General features: G+C 43.1%; 1 protein-coding gene across 1 annotated transcript; it reads left to right on the plus strand.

Annotated features, from left to right (window-relative positions):
* The first annotated feature begins 2,651 nt into the window (after positions 1 to 2,651).
* PDE6B (phosphodiesterase 6B, cGMP-specific, rod, beta) lies at positions 2,652 to 22,416 on the plus strand. Its single transcript, XM_010013079.1, has 22 exons — positions 2,652 to 3,215; positions 5,511 to 5,663; positions 6,000 to 6,089; positions 7,419 to 7,559; positions 8,503 to 8,577; positions 8,668 to 8,732; positions 9,773 to 9,839; positions 9,984 to 10,031; positions 10,213 to 10,362; positions 11,352 to 11,495; positions 12,082 to 12,147; positions 12,762 to 12,908; positions 14,414 to 14,521; positions 15,269 to 15,378; positions 16,372 to 16,459; positions 16,934 to 17,034; positions 18,267 to 18,374; positions 19,153 to 19,216; positions 19,832 to 19,906; positions 20,697 to 20,780; positions 21,069 to 21,225; positions 22,358 to 22,416. Exons 1-22 carry the CDS (start codon positions 2,805 to 2,807, stop codon positions 22,414 to 22,416), a joined length of 2,511 nt encoding a protein of 836 aa, XP_010011381.1. The 5' UTR covers positions 2,652 to 2,804.

Raw genomic sequence — 22,416 nt, forward strand, 5'->3', positions numbered from 1 at the left:
TCACCCATTTGCAATTTTTCAGCTCCCAAATTACAACCCAAAAGCAGGTACAAAGATTTCCAGTCCCTTAATACAGTCACCAAACCTGTTTATTTCAGCTTACACATAAAAAGTGAGGCAATACAGCCTGGAAAACACCATATGTTACCAAGCCAAAAGGACCTTCTGTTCAGACATTGGGCATCCTGAGTACATCCTCTAACTGTATAGCTCTGTGCTATAGTATCCATTTCATACACAGCCTGATTCCTGAACACTGAAATAATACAGGGAAGTGGCCATGAGCTCCCAGGAGACCTTGTCTCCTTCCACAAGTATGACCTGGCACAAGGGAAGTCCACTAGATCAGAAAACTACCAGGCCACAGTATGCTAGACTGTAAGCAGAGCTACACTTCACATCAGAGCTTCTTCAAAGTCCAAACTTCATTACTTCAGGTTACCAGATTCCAAAATGCGTTAGTTGACTAGCAAGTTTTTCAGTTGGTTTTACTTTACCCAGTCCTTTTTTCTCTCCATCATTGAAGGATGAAACAAGACTTGTACTTTACAGCAAACTGGAAGGGCCCAGGTTGATATTGGGGTAGAGGCCTTGGGAGGCAGGAGGCTTCCATTGCACATTCCATTATCATCAATAAAGTTATTCCTATCTGGCAGGTTTACACTGATGCAAACAAAGCTTTTCCGGTGTGCCCAAGCAATGATTTCCTCACATATAACTGGCCAGAGAGGTTGTGGACTGTGGGTGGTTGGAAAATGAGTTTTCCTCCAACTGTAAGAAATTGTTTATCCATAACACTTCCAGCAGGCTGGAATTACTACATGTGTATCACTTCTGCAAAAAGTATTCTCTGGGAAAGAGGATGGTGTCTCTGATTCTAGGTGTATCTAAGACAGGGTGACAGCCTCTTCCCACTGTTGCAGAAGCCTTTTCACTGCAGATCTGAAATCTGCTGTCCTACCTTACTGTGAAGAACACACTGTTCCCTTTATCTTACCAGTCACCTTTTATGCAGTCGGAGACTGTTTTGTTTAGAAAAGAGATGACCTGGAAGAGGCATGACAAACCTGTCTTTCCTCAGAGGTCACATTTTCCTACTGTCTTCCAGGTGATACATCTGTTTAGTACAACTTGGGATAATCTCTTATATAATAGAAGGTACACCTAATGGGTGTACAGCTCCTTCTGCCTGGCAATGTTGACACTTTTTCAGCCTGTGATAAGCCCAGAATAGTGACTCATGCCCATGATTTCACCAGATGACTGTTCTCCACATAAGTAGAGATTTCCATGCATCCTTGGTGAGTTCTAGTCCTCCTGCGCACACTTGTCTGCAATTTACTTGTAAAATGGTGCTTAAACAAGGTTACAGACACCTGGCCACAACTCATACACATATAATTTCATTCCACCCATCAGTGGAAATACTGAAATACTCTACATCTAAGACAGCTTCTGTGGAGAATCCTACTCAAGAAGTTCTTACATTTCATTAGTGAGCTACTAAAAACAACTCTTCATCTTCCAGATGGATTTGCCACCACCTTTAAGTATTGCATCTAAGCCATAACCTTAAAAGACAGAATACCTTGTGTGTAATTTTCTCACGAGTCAAGACCTGTGACAGTCATTACTCTCCCCCTGTCTACAGACTTCTTACTCTGGCATAGAGGGAATTATGCTGCTATGACAATTTGCTCTTGACAAAACCACACTGGCTTTACTTATCATCTCTAGTTATTTACATAAACATGTTTGTCCCTGTATTTCTTACAAGCTAGATTAAAAACCGTCTGTTGTGGAACTCTTCAGTTCTTACTTTTTGCTGTTTTGCTGGCATTTTGTCTCCCAGCATGATGCTGACCCTCACCTGCTGTTTACACAGCATGGTGGCTTCACTGATGTGAAACAACTTTGTCAGTCAGAGCTGTAATTCCCACCCTGTCTCCACTCATAGTGATGAGCAAAACTTTTCTACCTTCCTGGGTGTTTTGATTTTATTTTTTCTTTTTGTCTGCAGGACCTCCTATGATTCCCCAGATTCCTTCCTAAAGGGATGCCACTAAGAGGCAAGTTTTCCTTTCCTGGTTCTTACTAGCAAGAAGAAAGGCCACAGACCTTTCAAATTCAGTTCAAATCCTGGACTAAGGTGTTCAGGATTGGTGCTTCCATTTGATAACAGCCCCTGTAATAGCATATAAAGAACCATGCAATAGCAGACAGAGCTCTGAAAGAGCAGCATTAGCTCACTGTTGTTGTTCTGGCCACTGTGCTCTTCTGTGGAGGATGCATTTCCTACTACAGCAGGGAGCTGGGAGAGTAGAAATAATAAGATGCTCACCTTGTTAGCCAAGGATTAGGCCCAAGCAGTATATATTTAATTAGACTTTAAAGAGCTTATTTCAATGTTAGAAGATGCAGTTCTTCCCTGTTGCTGCTGCCTCAATGTAATTGTTCCAGTAGCTGTTCTGCTTGTCAAGTGAAAGGATAGTGTTTTCAGATATCGTGAGTACTCAGTTTTTGTTTTAATTTAGATTAACAAGAGGAAAGTTGACCCAAAGCTCTTGCAGAGGTCATCTAATCTGTTTGGTTGAGAAGATCTATCCTCCCACAGACTCACCTTCGGCACTATAAAGGAATACCTCTTTCTGATGACAAGCTCTTTTGCAGTGTTGCCTCACCCTTGGTCATACTAGAAGCAACATCTTTTATCACGAAAATTTAGAAACTACATCAGAACTTACAGTTCTTACATAGATCACAACTTTGGACTACTATCTACTACAAGACCCAGGGCATTCACAATGAGCATTAGTGAAGACGACGTGGAGAAGTTTCTTGATGGCAATCCTGCTTTTGCGAAGCAGTACTTTGAGAAGAAACAAGGAACAGAGTCCTGGGATAGCAATGAGAGTGAAATCCTTTTTGAGTTGATCCAAGACATGCAAGAAAGCATCAACATGGAGAAAGTTGTTTTCAAGACCTTGAGGAGAATCAGGTCCCTTATTCACGCTGACCGCTGTAGTCTTTTCATGTACAGGCAGAGAAATGGCACGCCTGAACTGGCAACAAGGCTCTTCAACATCCAAGAGGGAAGCACCCTGGAGGAATGCCTGGTTCCCCCAGACTGTGAGATTGTCTATCCATTGGACTTGGGCATCGTGGGCTACGTTGCACAAACCAAGAAAACCATGAACATCAAGGATGTCAGAGAGGTAGGTTTGCCATTTATTCATTCACTTGGTAGAAGAAAGGCTCACATGCTTACAAGTACAAAGGTGTCAAGAGGCAGCAGGGCATCTTAGTGCTTGAGGCTCAAACCTGTTGCAGTGTAATAGCTGTGTAGTGGAAACCAAAGCACCAGTGGCAAGTCTGTAAGTTGCTTCCAATTTCATTTATGGAGCAAGTTGACTCTAAACAAATTAATTACACTAGGTGTTAATTCCTGCAAACAAGTGCACTCTCACACTTTGCTTGTCTAAAAAATCACATCTAGTCCAGCAGAGCATGGTACAATCAGATCTGCACTGAATGCACATGGAATATTCCACAAACATTTCTATTCCATGAGTAACTGGCAAAGAGAGAGAAATCCTTCTTAGTGAGTCCAGAAGGGTTTTCCACCATAAATGTCATTTGAAAATGTTTGCTGTCTGATAAAGTTTGAACCAAGGGAATTCGGAGGCATTTTTATCAACCAGAGGGAGTGGACCTGTGTGTGGGTGATCTTCATCAGAAGCAGCTACATACAACCTATGACCAAAAAACTCTTTCAGCAAACCTGCACACTGCAATATCAAAAGGGATCCAAGGAATTTTAACGTTGTATCTTTATGCCTTCATGACAGTATTTACCCCCTATACTCCTGGGTTGAATCATCTAAACCTGAATGGCAGTAATAATAATCCACTTGTTCTAATCATAGATATAAAACTAAAATCCATGTGACCCAAGTATGGCATTTGGGATTACTCCATCTATTGTTTTCTAGTTACAAAGAGACCATCTGTTTATCCATCCGTTTGTTGCTCAATATAAGCACAACCAAATGCTTCAGCAAAATCTTCCTTGTCCTCCACAGAACATACTGAGACATTGTTCTGGTTTTGCAACCACTTTTTTTCCCCCTTGGGAGGGCAGAAGCATCAGAATGTGTCTTAAACTCTCTTCTAAAACTCTCTGGATCCAGACTTTTCTCCATGGACATGGAAGGATTTCAGTGCTGTGAGCCAAGTGTTGCACCCCAACTCTAGTGCTCTGAGGTATTGCCTTAAGGCAATTCTTTTGAAGAAGACCCAGAGACTATATGCTTCCTCTACCCCAATTGGCAGGGAAGGCCAGCAGCTGGGGAGGTATGGGGGGAAGGTGTATTAGGGAGTGATTATTCTTTCTGGTGCAGCCTTCTGAATATGATCAGAGCTGCGGGGCTTTTTCTAACCCAACTGTAAGAAGGACTAGTAGCTGACAAGTATTCAGCTGAACAGGGAGAAGATCTTGGGTCAGCAAGACCATCCCTGCACTCCTTAGGGGCAGGTGCTGATGGTGTCAATAAAGACCTGTGCAGGCAAGGTGATGGGCCATCTGCCTTGCCCACACTATCCTTTCTCTCTTTTCTTTTGGGATGGGGAGACAGTGACATTCACATAAGGAACAACTGGTCAAGTTCCCTTTGTGCTGCCCCTACAGCATGACCAGGTACTCTCCCAGTGGTTTGAATGGCAGTTACCTCATGGGTGAGTCCCTGTGCATCCCAGTCCATAGCTGTGCTATTGGAACATGGCAACCACTGCCAAAATGCTCCTTGGGCAGAAGGGGGTGGGTCATGTTCAGGCACAGGGGAAGAGTACCAAGAACCACACACCACTGGTACCAGCTGCACCCTCCATTGGCATACCTTCCCTCACATCTACCATCCCATGCACAAAGGTCCAGCAACACAGAAGGAAATGCCTGGGAGAACATTTTCAAGCAAAACAAGGGGTGAACGGCTTCATGGAGCTGCAAGCCAACAGCAGCTCCAGAGGCCAGGCAAAAGCAGAATTAAAATGAGTGTGAATGAACTTCCCAATGGCTGCACAGGTCAGCACTGATTTATAAACTGTGGCTACACAACACTGTGTGGTAACTGGCTGTACACACTTGGCGCTGTTAATGGGAAGTTGGAGGAAAGGATGGAGGAGGTACTATGAAGGATGTCAGTGCTCTGAGACTCACCAGTGGAGAATCTCCTTCTTCTGACAGAGTTTGCAATGTTAAAGCTCGTGATTTGCAAGATCTCCGTAAAAAAGTAAAGAAGTGCATGTGTCGCAGTGAGAAGCAACAACCAGTTCTCTTGATACCTGTAAAATTGTACATTGTCCAATTTTATGCTAATTCATCTATCTTCCTCAGTATTTTTTTAAGCAAAACTTTCTTTAGGCAGCTTATTTGAAGAGGTTATGCTTTAACTTGGTTTTAAGACTACACATATTGTGGAAAATGCTTAATTTGTAAATTCTCTGTTGAACAGTGTGCCCAGTTCAGTTCATTTGTTGATGAGCTCACCGACTATACTACGAAAAGCATCCTTGCAACACCCATCTTGAATGGCAAAGACTTAGTTGCTGTCATTGTTGCTCTTAATAAGCTGAATGGTCCCTACTTCACCAGCTCTGATGAAACAGTAAGTGGTCAGTAGCTCAGTTTCTATCAAGCGGTTGTTACTTTTGCCATGTAACACAGACTCTTCTGCAGTAGGGATGTCTGCTTTAGTGAAGCTTCACTGGTGTGAATTTCCCCACAGGGGACTCACTCTCTAACAGAAGAGGCTTATTATGAAAGTGCTTATCTCAGAAATCTTTCAGGGAAGTTACAGTGGGATAAGCCTCATCTCACACCAGTGCAAAGCAAAGCATTTATCCAGGGGAATTACTGTGACGTTGCTGAAGGGGTGTTATGAAATCCAGTATACCCGTGGCTGCTACTGCATTTGGCTCAATCCCATTTTTTGCCTTTTCAGCTTTTTCTGAAGTACCTGAATTTTGCCTCCTTGAACTTGAAAATTTATCACTTGAGTTATCTTCACAATTGTGAGACTCGAAGAGGCCAGGTAAGAGTGAAAATGCAGGTTGGGCTGTATCCCAAAACAAATGAGTTCATTATTCTGATTTCAAAGCTGTAGCAGCTTTGTCAAACCTTTGGACATCTAGATCTAAAAGTCTGTGCGAGAGTTAATATGATTCATTCTGTGAGACTTAAAAGTACCAAAGTACAAAGTAAGCAAACAACACTCTCTAAGGTTGTCTAAGATTTTAGAACTGCAATCCCAACTGCAAAGATGGGAGGAAACTGTAAGTAAAAGAGCTTGTGCAAAGACAGTTTGGTCTGCTTGTGCTCAGATACTGTGAAAGAGTCTGACTAGAAGACCATGTAACACATTTTTTCCAACTTATTTACATCATTCCAGGAACTGGCCATTCTTCAGGTGTTTCTTTCAGTTCTCACTGGGCTTTGTGGCTTTCAGCATTACTTATTGCATGCTGTAAAATGCTAAACAATAAATCATTGCTCATTTTCCTCTAATAGTTTGTATGACACCCCTATCCTATCTGAGGGATGCTCAGAGGCCAGTGGTATTGAACAGCTCAGACTTTGTAGGAGTCACAAAGTTGCCCCAATTTACGGATTAGAAACAGAAACCGATGCAGCTCAGAACTGTCAAAAATATCTAGTGCCCAGTGAAGAGATGAGACACTTTTCCTGGTTGTGGCCATGTAACAGTACTTCTTGTTCAAAGCACAGGTCCAGTCACCTTCAGCATCAGCTCTCAGTACTTCTGAAGCACTGGTCCTCATGTCCTATGGGCTTGAAAAGCAAAGCAAGCACACTCAGAAACAGGCACACATGCATAAGCTAAGCCTAATTTGCCATATAACCTCAATTTTTACAAATGAAAGAGCCTAGTAACAACAGCTTTCTTACGGGTGCATCTGTAATGCACAGGATGGGGAAACGGCTGATGTGCACACAAAGCAGCAGTGGAAGGGCTTTAAGGAAAATGTCACTTTGGACATTTCCAACTCTAGCCTCCAGAATTTGCAACACTTTTGGTGAAACTGTTTTTGGATGCAAGATTTTGCTTACAGATTTAAGTGGGGCCATCTCTTTATCTGGCATTAGTATTTTTTTGTCCCATATTTGTAAGACTGAACTTTTACATAGCACTCCATGGTGACCTGACTCTTCCTCAGAACACATCTTTCACTAGTAATTCCCAATGTGAATAAGCAATGCTTTTACACTTTGCAGTATAGGTTGCTATTGCACTTTTCAGAAACTGTAGCATAAAGCCCCAATTGTTTCCTTGTTATTCCAAACACATTAGGGAAGCCCAGCTCTCAAGGAAAAGCTATGTTTACATTTGGATTTTATCCTGTAGGTGCTGTTGTGGTCAGCTAATAAGGTTTTTGAGGAACTGACAGACATTGAGAGGCAGTTCCACAAGGCTTTTTACACAGTGAGAGCATACCTGAACTGTGACCGGTACTCAGTAGGTCTCCTGGACATGACAAAGCAGAAGGTGAGTATTCACAGATGTCTTGTACATCTTTTGGCAAATGGGGAGCCTGGGATAAAAGAAGGAGAGAGAAAGAGAAGAGTTTATCACTGGAACGGGACTGTCAAAGAGCCAGAGGCCGGAAGACAGAGGTGTCTGACTACAGCAGTCCTGGTCAAAGCCTGCAACATAAGCACAGCCTCACAAAGCCTGTGGATATCATAACTATAGCGAGATACCGTAATAACCCCCCAGCAACAAAGCAGAAACCTTCCTCAAAGACTCATCCATGTGCATGTTATTCAGGCTTTTAAGCAAAATTCAGCTTCATGAAAATAAGCTGACAGAAGCGAAGTTACTTCTGCGGCTCTGATTTGGTCTGACTGTTTGCACCTTGGCAAGCTACATGTGGGGGTCATGCAACTCGCACTTGTCATGCGAGTCCTGCTTTATTCCATGGTCAAGCTGACTGAGGCTACCATGAATGGTGATCTCCACCATATTGCCAGAGCCTTTATGGCATGCTCTCTTGTGACAACGTGCATTAAAAGATCATGAGTGTGCTAAAGACACTTTGATCAGCATCATAATGTAGCCTAAGGGAAGAAAATAAAATCTTTCACTTTAGCAAGATGGCAAGTAGTAAATCAGCCCTATGGTCACATGCTGGAAAACGAAGACCATGCATAAAATATCGTCATACCCATTTGCTCTGTGGGTACAGCCTGTGCTGTTCACTGAATGAAGCAGCATCCTGTGTATAAGCAGTATATGACTATATACAGCCATATAATGCACCTTACACTTCATGATTTGGTTATAACATCCTGTTGCATAGTATCAAATTAATCTTATTATTTCATGCCTTGTTTACACAATACCAAAACCAGCATGGTAAAGCAGTGGTTACTTTGAGGATAAAGACACTTTTTTGTTCTAAATATACTTTTTTTCATTTTAAAACCAGGAATTTTTTGACCTGTGGCCAGTCCTGCTGGGGGAAGTCCCCCCCTACTCAGGACCTCGCACCCCAGATGGCAGGGTATGTAAGAATAAGGTTTCTTAAACTCTCTCCTGTCTGGCTGGATTGCCTCCCTACTAATTTTAACATTACTTTTATTTTTATTTGTAGGAAATAGTCTTTTACAAGGTCATTGATTATATATTACATGGAAAAGAAGACATTAAAGTCATCCCGTAAGTTCCCAGGTTTTATATGCTAGGTACTGGCACAGAGAGTAGCTAAACCAAGGTTCCCCCTGATTTAAAGATATTCATGAGCAAAGGACAGATAGAATACAGAGTAGGAGAGCCAGAATGTAAGATGATGCTTTAACTCACATTTCTACAGGACAAAGATTTCCTCCAGGGCATTGGGACCCTGGCTTGCAAGTCAGGCTCCAAAAGTTATTGCAGTCAATGATTCTTTTTAGGTGGAGAAGTGAAGTTCCTTGAATGCCTGCATTACTACCACTCTCCCCGCCAGGCTCAGGAATCACTTCTCCTTGATACCTTCCCTGTGTCAGCAGGTGAGCTGACACACACAGGTTGACCTTGTGTTGAGGCACCCCCTGTCCCAGCCCTGCCATTCACCCCTCTGCCCAACTTCTCACGGTCACTCCTGCTCCCCTACCTGATACCCAGCTTCTTTGCTTCTATCTCATCCTCCAGTCACTGATGCTCTCTCAAGGCTACCTCTGGCCTTTCCTCCTCTGTTGACACCACACTGAGACTCATCTTTTTGAAAGTCACCCTCTCTTCTTGCCGCTGAAGCTTTCAAAGTTGCCTTGGGCACCTTGGACAAATCTGACATAGCAGACATTTTGCCCACTTCTGGTCACACCACTTCGCACTGCTGCCTGTGCTGCAAGAAAGGGCCCCATTGCTTAGGTACAGCAGTGTTCAGAAGTTCAGGCTGTCAGACACTCCAAGCCAGGAGCTTTCTTTTACCTTTCTTTGTGCAGAAGGTCTGAAACTTGCCCCCCACTCCTAGGAACAACTTTTTCTTAAGTGTCCACAGACTATGTTATTTTATGGGTTATTCTGCATTGGATTCTTGAAGGAAAAGTATTTACCTTATGTGGAAAATTTTTGCTTGTGCACATGGGTCCTTTCAAAGTAACAGAACCATTTAGTAATTGATGGTGAAACATGTAAACATGGACTGTGCAATCAGCTGAATACATGTCAGTAAACATATATCCCTAATTTCCCTTACATGTTTTTCTCCCATTCAGAAATCCCACCCCGGATCACTGGGCACTGGTTACTGGACTGCCAACCTACGTGGCTGAAAGTGGATTTGTGAGTATTTAGCTAAGGCTTCATCAAGACTTTCTGAGACGAAGTCAGATTAATGCTGCTTTCTCATCAAGTCAGTTTTTGTTTTGGTATTTAAACTTCTCATTGCCCATATTGTAAAACTTTCTCTTTTGTGTGATCTCTTAGATTTGCAACATTATGAATGCTGCTGCAGATGAGATGTTTAATTTTCAGGTACAGTGAAAACTTTCAGTCCCATCAAGGATTCTACTTTGTATGCAAAAATGTAATTTAGAGTCAATATTAGGCATATTAATATTTCCTTAGGCTGTAGCCTTTATGTAAAATGGGAATGCTGATGTATTTAGAAAACTCATTAAGTACATGGTGCCTTTCTGCTTGCTATTGCTTCAAGGAAGGTCCTCTAGATGAATCAGGATGGACTATCAAAAATGTTCTCTCCATGCCAATAGTCAACAAAAAGGAAGAAATTGTTGGCGTTGTCACATTTTACAACAGAAAAGATGGGAAACCATTTGATGAACAGGATGAGACCCTCATGGAGGTACAGTTCCTTGCTGCAGCTGGAAATAATTCATATGCTTGAGAAAGGTCACTATTGCTCATTGTATACCTACGAAGCATCCCCCAGTGTTTTGCAGCTAAGTAAGTTTCTTTGTTGCTTATAGAGGTGTTATGCTTATAGAGGTGTTATGAAAGTTTTCGAAGCAACTACATAAAACACTGTGGGGTTTCAGTCTTGGAAACCCAGCTGTGTTTTCATTGTTTCATTTCAGCATTCTTGGATTGGACACCTAGCCATGAGCAGCTGGTATATATTACGACCATTCTGACCTGTGTTCACATACATGCAGCTGGTTCACACTGGCTAGGCAAGTCCTTTGAGAAATTACACAGAAATTTTCTGTGTAGCTAAGATACAAAGGTATTGAGTCTGGTCAGGTATTGAATCTACCAACAGCAGCTGTGATTAGAGACCTTACTGCTTAGAAATGCTCCTATGCTTGTTTCAATTCCATTTTAGGCATTCAGCTCTTGGCATCCATTATCAATCAGAACGTTTCCTGAAATAGACATTTCTTACCAAACAAAAAGACTGGGGGAAAAAAAAAAAAGATCAGTTTGAATTGGCCACAGAACAGCAAACACATTGGGAGCAAACACAAGGTGTGAGTAAGCATATATGAAAGGTGATAAGACCACCTTTCTCTCTCTTGATACAAGAGTTCCTGACCTGCTGTCAGCATTGTGACACCAGCCTTTCCACAGGCATGGAGACAACTGCAATAACACAGAAATAGCTTTCCATATGCTGAATGTCCACCCTGGACAGAGGGTCCTTCACACGCATGGATGCTCTGGAGGTCTAAGCAGATCCAACATTTAGGGAGCTGCTCTGCTGAGGAGCAAGTAGGGGTTGGGAGCAAACATTCATTGACAGACATGTGGCCAAATCAGAGCTTGTATTTATCCTAAAATACATCATTCAGTGATTTTTTTATTTCACTGTTTCCTTCTTTTCCTCTCACCAAGTCCTTGACACAGTTCCTGGGCTGGTCTGTACTCAACACAGACACATATGATAAGATGAACAAGCTGGAGAACCGGAAGGATATTGCTCAGGATATGGTGCTCTACCATGTGAAATGTGACAAGGATGAAATCCAGGAAATTCTGGTAATGCCTCACAAGGGGCAGCACGCTCCTAGGGCTCCTGGTCTTGCCTATGATTTATGGCATAGACACAAGTCTCCCATCCCACAGAAATGCTTCCAGGTGGCACAGTGTGGAGGCAGGACCCAGGGCCCCAGTTACTGCACAGAGGCAGAACAAGTCTCTGTTTTGACTCTGTGGTCTGTCCTCCACCTCAGCTCACTGCCATGCTGTGTCATTCCTCATTTCCTCAGCAAAGCTGGTTTTGGATGTGGGCTGACCCAGGTGCTACTCAGGGAAGGTCTGTAGGGGTGACAGAGGAGCTGATTTATTCCTCAAAATCTCCTTAGTGCAGAGGGTGTGGAGTCAGAAGACCCAGCTGAGACATTGGCTCAAGGGGAACATCTGCAAGTGGAGAAACATGAACAAAAATCAAGGAGAGGGAGAGCATTTTACCAGGAAGAATGGGTTGAAAGATCTGAAACAGAGCTAAGGTCCAGGAAGAAAATGTAGTTTGCATATGAGAGCTGCCCTAGATTGCCCCAAAGCTGCACAGCGCAAAGTCCAGTGGGGTTCGGTTGTAAGTTTAACATGTGCATGCTCTTTGCAGCCAACAAGAGAAAAGCTGGGGAAGGAGCCATGTGAGTGTGAGGAAGACGAGCTGGCAAGCATCCTGGTAAGAGCAATGTACTGCTCTAATGGATAGCCCTGGCAAACAAATATTGCTTGCGTGGATGCGGGGAAGAGTTCCCAGTGTTGACACACTGGTACATATCGACAGGGCACCTGGTGAAGGGTGAAGGCAAAGCATACCCTACCCTCCTCTGTTGTGTGAGTTTAAGGTTATCAGGTGGTAGCGAATGCCTTTCCCAGCTCCCAGGGAAGATCTCTGACACTTTATCTCAAGGGGTTCAGAGTCCACCCAGAAACCCATCAGCCAGCTGTACCTGTCACACTATTTGTTCTCCAGAGTAAATATGGAGGGTTGTAAGTCTTCCCCTGTAAGACCTCTCAAGTCTGGGATCTCCAAACTATAGCAAATCAACAAGAAAAGTGCTTAACAGAAAACAAGCAATATTTCTTGCACTTGGCTAAAAATGCCTTCCCTCTTCCCCTGCTTACAGTGTTATCAGGAAAAGCTGCATTTCAGTCTATTTATGTGCTATGTTCTAAAAGCAGAAGTTTCTAGCAGTATGATATGGATAAATTTGTATTAAGCAAAACCGATTCCAGGTGCTTCTAGGGATGGCATAAGTAGCACAGCAATGAACTGTCCCACCTCTTTTACAGAAAGAAGAACTCCCAGGACCCACCAAGTTTGAAATCTACGAGTTCAGGTTCTCTGATTTTGACTGCACTGAGCTAGAGCTGGTGAAGTGTGGCATTCAGATGTACTACGAGCTTGGTGTGGTAAAGAAGTTCCAGATCCCACAGGAGGTAGGAGCTGGCAGCACCCAGGGCCTTCTGCCTCTGACGGCCAGGAGGTTCAGCACTGAATGGTTCAGGTCCCTTTTCATGCCCTGCATGGTTCATGGTGCATCCATAGGTCTGGGGTTGTGGGAGCTTGCAGGGAGAGGGGTGTACATCCTGAACCCCCTTGCCCCGCTGAGGGCAGGGGATCCCCTCTCAAAGCCCCTTACCGCTACATGTGGGTTTGGAGATTGAAGCTGGCCTCTTCTGCTCTGCACTGTCTGCTACATGCGTGGATTTGCTATCAGGTCTATGTAGATTGGAAAAACACCATGCAAAAGATGGCTTGCACTTGCCGTGTCTAATGCCTCTCACAGCTGCTCTTGTAAAAGCACAGTTTCTAGGCAAAACACGGGGCAGTGCATAATTGTGCATGTTTTGTTTGCTATAGTACATACCCGACAGCTTTCAGGCAACATACCCACAATGGCAGATCACTCTGCTTTTCTGCCCCCTGCAAACAAAGACATGACTTCATTTGGTGCAGTTGTTACCTGAGTGCTGGCAACAAAAGCGGTGTGCGAACAAGGAGCCATTAGCCCCTGACGTGCAAGCTCACGGCTGCTGCCCCGCTTCAAGCCCCTGGTGGAGTTGTGAAACGGGAATTTCAGCAGGGGTTTCTGAGCGCATCATGTGAGGTGTATTGCCATCTAGTGGGATTCGGAGGTAACTGCAGGAAGTTTTCACCCTGGAGAGGCAGGCTGGGAAGTAGGAGTAAAGTTGGGTGCTCTGAATGGAAATTACTTCTATGTTTCTTACTAATAGTACGTCAATGTCAGAAAGTATTCAAAATATCTACTCTGGAACAACTAACCCCTGATACAGGTGTGAAAAGCAGTCATTATTTGCTGCCACTCTGAGCAGCTGAGGTTTTGAAAAATTAATTACCTACCCATGACTAATTTGCTCCCTAACAAGAAAACCTATACAGCTACAAGAGATAGTACATGTGGAGAAGTAGAACACAGAGGAAAAAACATTTTGTTATTAAATGACTTACATTGTAATTGTTTAGGTGATATAAACACTACCCGTCTCTACATCTATGGAGCCGTATCTCTTGAAAAGAGATATCAGCATTACTACATCACAGTAATTTAGTAAAACTAGCCAGTATTAATAAATCTCATAAACATAGAGAAACACAGAACTTCAACAATTCACAAACAGTAGGATCAATTCTATTTTTGTCTAGACATTGCTCTTTCTTCTTTCTCCCACAGGCATCTTTGCGATTTTATTTTTCCAAGAGAGATTCTAAAACTGGGAGCTATAGTTTACTGTTCCCTTTAGCTTTCCACTAGGCTTTACTATAGTAACACTGTGAGGCAAAATGGTGATATTACAGCTTCTGATCTCTTTCTGGGGCCACCTCTGAACCTCATCCATGATTTCTGTACATGGTGTTTATTGCAAGAGCAACAGGCAGCAGCTTCATCACACAACTTACATCCTCTTTCCCCCATTTGCAGGTACTGGTAAGGTTTGTGTACTCTGTCAGCAAAGGCTACCGGAAGATAACTTACCACAACTGGCGCCATGGCTTCAACGTCGCTCAGACCATGTTCACACTCCTGATGGTAAGGTAACACCACCCCAGTTAATGCTGTGGCTTGGCTTTGTTAGCAGGAGGTCTTCTGTTGCACTTGCAACAGATAGGGGAGAGAGACTATAGGACTTCCCTTCTTCCAGTAATTTCTGACAGTAAGAGCCAGACCGAGGTTAGCTGGCAGGGATGCAGACAAACTCACACTTTACATTTCCAGGCAAATATAAGTCTATCACTAGTGTGAAAGTGGCAAGTGCCATTTCTCACAGGCTGTCAGGGCCACAGGTGCCCCAACAATAAAAGGTGTCAGACTGCTGCTCCACGCGAAGGAAGGACCTGGTGCAGACAGTATGACCCAGACTGCTCACAGCAGAATTATGTCTACAGTCCCCCTGAAAATCCTTTGGGTGATTCAGGTTGGAATCTGAACCCCATTGCTCAGAAAGATCCAAAGCCCCTTCATGAAGGAGTTACTTTGTGTGCAGTGACTGGAGGGGTGCTTGTGAGGACCTGGGTGTCCCTAGGGCAAGAGGCTGTAATAGCAGCAGGCACCCAACATTGCAGGTGGGCATCAAGCACCTGTGTACAACATACATTCCTGCCAGAGTCTGAATTGTTTTGTTTCCAGCTGCTTCCACATTTTAACCTAAGTGCATTTAGCTTCATGAGTATTTTCAGTTGTCCTGAACTGCTTCAATGAGGAGATCCCCAGAACAGAGCTCAGTACCTTTTTCTGTAAGAGATACTAACAAATGACATGCAAATTCTCACCCTCCAGACTGGCAAACTGAAGCGTTACTACACAGACCTGGAGGCCTTTGCAATGGTAACTGCTGCTCTGTGCCATGATATTGACCACAGAGGAACCAACAACCTTTATCAAATGAAGTAAGCATTTTCCTACTACTTCAAACCATTCACTGTTGGTCTCGCATGAGTGGGATCAGGCTGTGATCATGCCAAACTTCAGCACAGCTGTTTTATATACTGCAACATCTTTTAGCAAATAACCTTGTTTTTCAGCTTGCTATAGCACTTGAAATCTTGCAGTGCTATCTGGGGCTTTCTTTACTTCCTAGCAAAACTCATTTGGTTAAAGCAACACTCTACATTTACCATTACAGGGTGGAACAAGTGCAGCACAGGCATATAGTAGCCTAAGCATCACAGAAAACTCAGGATGCCATGGGGAGCAACCTGGCTGTAAGAGGCCTGCTTTTTGCTGGAGGGTATCTATGGAGAACGCACCATGCATGGCACTGCCCTCCTCGCCTGCAGAAACAAAGCACCTACGAGTATGAAGGTGCTGCTCCCAGTAGGTTGCGACTAGCTACTCAAGAACAGTTGCATGATTTCATGATCAGCCAAGCCTCTGTTGCTCTGTGGCTCAGTAGTGTCAGATAATAGCTCTTCTGCAGTGCTTGCTGGCTATACTGTCTTACTGTCTTCTGAAGCTTTGGTAAATATAAGTGAAGGTGGCTGGTGTTTTGGATACAAGAGCATCTTGCTTGTCAGCTAGGAAAGTGCCCAAGGACTGCTACAGTTCTGTTCGTGTTCCTATTCCTAGATATCAACATGTAGTTAGTTATTCAGGAATTAAACAAGCTTACTATGCTAGGTAATAACAGTTCAGTCATAAAAAACATTTTTGGTGATATTTGTAGTGGAAGGCTGTTTTATACAACATCAGAATAGTCACAAGCAGTGTCATAAAACTCTTTTACCAGACTCAAGTCATTAGCTGTTTTTAAAAATATTACTCTTAAGACTTTTAGAATGAGTTAAACTTGTGCGTGTGACAAAATTAAAAATAAAATGGAACACTACTTTTTGTTTTTAAGTGCTGCACTAACATCTTCAATTTTTCATTTACTCAACCAGATCCCAAAATCCTTTAGCTAAACTTCATGGATCCTCAATTTTAGAGAGACATCACTTGGAATTTGGAAAATTCTTGCTCTCTGAAGAGGTTGGTAATGAACTCTAATGCAAGGACACTAATAATTTACTTTCAGGGAGGTTTTTCAGCAACAACAGAGCTGACAGCTTAGCACAAGACCTTTCTCTGGTTGGGATATTTGGAAGCTGCAGCTGCCTCACTCCCCAAGTACTCTATGCTCCCTCAGGACCAATACGCGTAGGCTTCCGAAATGCATTGGTTTCTTCAGAAGCTGTGTTGTTATCCCCATGTATATATGTTAAGGAGACAAGCACATGCTGTATAACAAGTTTCAGGACATTGACCCTGTTCAGTGAACAAAAGGGGAGACTAGGCACGAACATACAGTGAACAGGGCTCACAACCCTTGCACCTTAGGGGAGCAAGCTGAAGCTATTAAAAATATATATTAAAAAAGTGTGCACATTTGAGAATGGGAGAATGCCAGGAACTCACAACAACATAATGTTTGGATTTTGCATCTCCCTTTCCTTTGCTTTTCAGTCGCTGAATATATGTCAGAACCTGAACCGCAGACAGCATGAGCACATGATTCATCTGATGGATATTGCCATTATAGCCACAGACCTGGCACTCTACTTCAAGTAAGTGGGTCACATACATAAACACACGTTTTACAAAGGCAAAAAGTGATGCTTTTCTCTGAGAACTGTCCATGCAGCAATCCTATTCACATAGGAGTGAATGGGAGTCTGCCTCTAATACTGACGTCAGGGCTGGTGGGGATAATTCAAACTGCTCAAAAGAATTTTGAACTTTTACTCATTAGATCACACAAATGACATTTTAAGCCTCAATTCCCAACAAGCCAGTGCTGTATTATCCTGTAACAGAAAGAGTTATCTTCTAGTTCAGACACTCTCTGCTAGCACTTCAGCACTAAAGATATTCATGAATGGTGAATGGCCTGGCCAGGGCCACATTATCAGCATGCGCTGACTTCCTAGGACACACAGCTGGAATTCAACAACATATGACTTCCTAATTAGCAGGGAGCTTTCAAAATGTGCTTTCAACATACAGTGCCAAGACCAGAGACTTCTCCTGTGTTTTGCACTGAAGAATGATAGTGCAAAATATAAACAGTACATAAAAGAGGAATATGAGGAAGAGTGCAATACCCAGTCCTCTTACTTACTTATACAGGAGCAGTTACCACCATTTCCTTATCAAGTGCACACAAACTGGTCTTTGCCCTCCTAGGTCCATGCAAATGAAGGCTTGGTTGAGATCAGACCTAGGCAAAACGATATACACAGAACATGTATGCAAGTTGTTTTCTGGATCTGGCCTAAATGTCTTCTCTGCTACCATTGAAACAGCAGATTTTTCCAGATTTCACACCACTCAAAACATGCGGGTGTTCTGTGTAAACCCCTCCCCAGAATTTGATATATATATTTACATTTATAATTAAGGTTAACAAGGTCAGACTATGTAGATAAAGCCAGGTAGCTTTACAAAGCCAGCTCTAGGTTTCTGCAGTTTGCATAACATTCAGGGAAAAAGCTTTCTTGTACTACCAACAAAGATGGAAGCTGACATAACTTGCAGCAGCTCATACTTTCAAGTTCCTGCTTGACTCACAACTACACTTATTTTTAAGACATTTACAATAGTTTCCCCTACTTAAGAGATGCAGGTAATGGTGGTTGGTTTTGCTGGGGGCTTTCTTGAGGACCAAAATGCCAGGACACAAACTACTGGAAACCCTTATAGAAGGGTTATCAATACCAGGATCAGCCATCTGTTTTTTACATATTTGTTTCCTTGTTTCGGAGCTTTTCCTTTTTCTTTTTTTTTTTCCCCCTCAAAGAAAGAGAACAATGTTTCAGAAGATAGTTGACGAGTCCAAGACATATGATAGCGCGACTGCCTGGACTGAATACCTGTGTTTGGAGACAACAAAGAAAGAGGTTGTCATGTGAGTAATCAGCTTGAAACGGTTAGTGATGCAGTCACCTGGTGAGAGCTCCAGAACATGCCTCATGCTGCACTTAGAGCAAATCAGCATGTGATAGGTCACTGTCTGATCAAATCTGATTTTCTGGAGAAACAGGGAAAAACAGGGGAAAAAAGTGACTGGTTTTGGAGCGTCCTTTGGGTCATACACTCCTAATGAGACACAGGATCCTTTCTGGTTGTATACCAGACCACCTTTCAGGCCAGAATCAGGAGCAGGCTGCAATGGCACATGTAGGGGAATCCAACCCGTTAGTAGTTCTTCCCAGTGGCAACCAGTCTGTGTTGCACAATGGTGCTGTTGTGACCAGACAAATGCTTTGCTCTGGTGACGAAGTGTACCCACAACCTCAGCTGTAGCAGTCTGCACTGCCACACCTCCATGTGGGAGCCGAAGATATTGCTCCGCAGTCAAGATGTTCAGCCCAGTAAATGATTAAAGCGGTAATTATCTTAGTGCCAGAAGCAAGCAGTTCTCTAGCATAAATCCATTTTAATCAAGAGAGCAAACTTTGATAAGTGTCCCAGTGAAAGCCAAGGCTGTTCCAGCAACCCATCCTTCTTTATTACTTCATCTATCTTTATCACTTTATCTATCTTTATCACATTATCTATCTTTATCACTTCCGCAGAGATCTCTGATACTTGGAGCAATATTGGAGCATGAGCATCCTGAGCCTGCAAGAGATAGGATGCAGGCTTAGAGAATGAACTAAAACTAATTTCTTTCCTGGTTTTAGGGCCATGATGATGACTGCCTGTGATTTGTCAGCAATCACAAAACCTTGGGAAGTCCAGAGTAAGGTCAGACACTAGATATACTGTTAGATTTCTCTGGTTTATACTTCAAAGTAATGCAATAAGCTACTTAGAAGCTGAATCAAAGCCTCCTACCAAAACTATCAAAGGGACTTGAGAATAACTATGATTTCAATGCTAAATCAATCTTTAGGACTGCAGCTGTAAGTTCTTTAGAAAATTCATGTGTACCAGTGAAGAAAATAAAACCCCCCAAATATTTATCTTGAGCTACAGTGGGGTTAATTTAAAGGAGTACAAAAGAAATAAACCCCACCTTTCTGTTCAGCATGGAGAGAGGATATCTGAGAAAATCATAACAGGCAGCCACAACTGTCACCCAGAGGCAAATCCTTGAGGGGAACTCATTGGAAATCTTTCTTAATAGATGAGCAGTGGACTAATGAGCTTCAGTGCAATAAGGTTGTTGAGCTGCTACTACACAGGTGCAATCCCATGGTCACAGCACTACTTCTCAGGAGAAAGTCTGTGGCTGGGCTTGGACACAAAGAGACAGAGAGGCTAGAAGTGAGATTTGCCTCATGGTAGAGGCCTGAAGCGCATCAAGTTGTAGAGCCAAAGTAAATGCTAACTTTTCTTTTTCCTTCCTTGGCAACAAAGGTAGCTCTCCTCGTAGCAGCTGAGTTCTGGGAGCAAGGAGACTTAGAAATAAGTGTCCTTCAGCAACAGCCTATTGTAAGTACCATGTGAGAGCCAGAAGGTTCAGTTCAGACAGCAAGTCTTGGCAGAGACTTGCTACAAGCAACACTGTTCTCAGAACCCTGCGAGTTTTCTGAAATCACCATGCCCACCAAAACCCTTTGGAAAAGTGGGTACTCAGCTAGGAAAGATGCCTGTGACAAAGCCTGTTGTGCAGTTCTCCATATTGGTAGATGGGTCACAGTGGCTGTGAACCAGAAAGGAGTATCTCTTCCCCTTGAGAGTTTGTGCTGCTTCCTTGCTGGAAAAAAAAACCAGGAAATGGAATACTTACATCATAGAGGAAAGCAGGAGTTCTATTAAAGAGAAAAGCAACAAACACAAACTTTGTAGAGCCCAGAAATTATTTCTGGTAATTGGAAGTACATTGTTTCTTAGCATGTTTGGTTGGGTTTTTTCTGCTATAATAATGAATACTTTAGTTTGGCACTGAAAGAGCCTTCAAGAGTCTTTTCAGCACTCTATCACAAAAACTGTCTCTCAAGTATATGGTTGAGAGGCAGAAGGGAAAAATTCTTTGTCCTCCTCTCCATCCATACACACTGAGAGCTGTCTGAAATAGCTGCTGAAATGGCAAAGGAAATGAGCCCATTGCTCTGCAGCTGAGGAAGTGAGCTGTGATGGACAGCCTTTGTGGATGTCATGGCAGAACTGCCATGATTGCATAAATCAGGTTGATACAACAAGGCACTTTCAGGGAGAAAATAGAGGTGTATTTTTCAATGAGGTGTCTCATAAAACATGATGAACTTGTGTCCTCCCACAGCCCATGATGGACCGGAGGAAAGCTGCTGAGCTTCCAAAGCTTCAAGTGGGTTTCATCGACTTTGTGTGCACGTTTGTCTATAAGGTAAGCAAAGTGCACCCTTGCACACCCTGTCCTTCTCAATAGGGGTTCAAATCCCAGGTGAGTGACTCCTGGTGCAGTAACACTGCTCATGGGGAGAGGGGCAGGTAAAGGACATAACACCTGCCCCTCCTGCCCCTCCCTCGGGTACTGTAGCTTAGTCCCTCTTTGTGCCCTTATTGCTTTAACCTGCATGAGCCAGCCCAGGAGGTGAGGTGCGGGGTTCTGTCAGGGGTAAGATGGACAAGCACTGCCTCTGCACTGCGTTGTGCTGATGCGTGTTTTGGTTAGGAATTTTCCCGTTTCCATGAGGAAATTCAGCCTATGCTGGATGGGCTGCTGAACAACAGAAATGAGTGGAAGACCCGTGCTGATGAGTATGATGCAAAAATGAAAGCTCTGGAGGAAGAGAAGAAAAAAGAGGAAGAGAAGATGGCTGCAAATAAAGGTCAGTACTTAGATTTCATTCCAAACTCAAAAACATACTTATGTGATACTCTCCCAGATCTGCAGCATGTCAACATGGCAAAGAGTCAGATTCCCGGAATAAATTTCCCCGATTTCTCTCCACTGGCAAGGTTGAAGACACCTTATCTTCAAACCTGACACCATGACAGGCTGTCAAAAAGGCCACCTGCTCAAATGCCCAGGAGATAGTGCCTGAGAAACTAGTGAGACTACATTCAGCATGAGCACCCATGCAGCTGGAAACAGCAGAAAGTCCTTTGCAGTATCTGTGTGTCCCTAAAAAATAGCAGGGAGACATCCTTCTGTACACAGAGGCTGTGGCTGATGTGCTGTCCCACAGGTCACAAAGCAGAAGGAGCTAAGAATAGCTAACACGCTGCTAGGGAGAACACTGAGGAATTAAAGTTCAGCCCATTTCTAGCCTAGATTAGGCACTTCCTAGGAGCAAGCAGTAATAGTAGTACCTAGTAGCAATTTATTTTGATTGAATCACTTTTTTTTCCTTTTGTGGGTTCAGCCTCGGTAGCACTGAAATCCATCAGCTGCAGCAGGCATTGGGTGAAAGCTTGTTTGGTAGCATGAAGATTTGTTTGATTCCCAGAGAGATGGAAGAAGAAGGCTCTTCTGGCCTCTCCCAAGTGTTTGATCAAACATCTGTCAGAACTTAGTGCCTTCACAGAGGCAGCACCTGAAGTCTGCTTTTGTTCCAGGCTGGACCAAAATGCCTAAGAGTCTATGGAGTTAGTATTCTTCACAGGACACAGTTTAGGAATCATTAGAGCTGTCTGGATATCTTCTTTCAGTTTAATTAACAGTAATTGACACAAAATATCAAAACTAAGTGCTTTAACTAGGATTTGGAAAAATTCTGAAGAATTATTTTCTACCTCAGTATTTAAATGAGGAAGGTTTCTACTAACTCTAAAGCATTCTTTCCAAAGCAGCCTTACATGTATGATTAGTTTGCACAGCAGACAGCTCTTAATATGGGTACTATAGGTATGACCTACATTGATCACTGGATAACTTAAAAGTGCTAAAATACCCCTGTAATGGCTGTGAAGTACATTTATGACTGTACTTCTAATTCTGTGTTTCTTTTTATACTGCAGATGGAATAACCTGCAATGGAGGAACAGCTCCTGCTTCTAAAACCTGTAGCATACTTTAG

Source organism: Nestor notabilis, unplaced genomic scaffold (genome assembly GCF_000696875.1).
Source record: "Nestor notabilis isolate BGI_N333 unplaced genomic scaffold, ASM69687v1 scaffold22734, whole genome shotgun sequence".
Lineage (NCBI taxonomy): Eukaryota > Metazoa > Chordata > Aves > Psittaciformes > Psittacidae > Nestor > Nestor notabilis.

What these genes read in the sequence shown, in the direction of transcription:
- PDE6B (XM_010013079.1), top strand. Translation starts at nt 2,805, where the DNA reads ATGAGCATTAGTGAAGACGACGTGGAGAAGTTTCTTGATGGCAATCCT. An exon ending in TCACCAGCTCTGATGAAACA is followed by an intron (nt 5,664 to 5,999) that starts GTAAGTGGTCAG and finishes TTGCCTTTTCAG; the next exon opens with CTTTTTCTGAAGTACCTGAA. An exon ending in TGTGCACGTTTGTCTATAAG is followed by an intron (nt 20,781 to 21,068) that starts GTAAGCAAAGTG and finishes TGTTTTGGTTAG; the next exon opens with GAATTTTCCCGTTTCCATGA.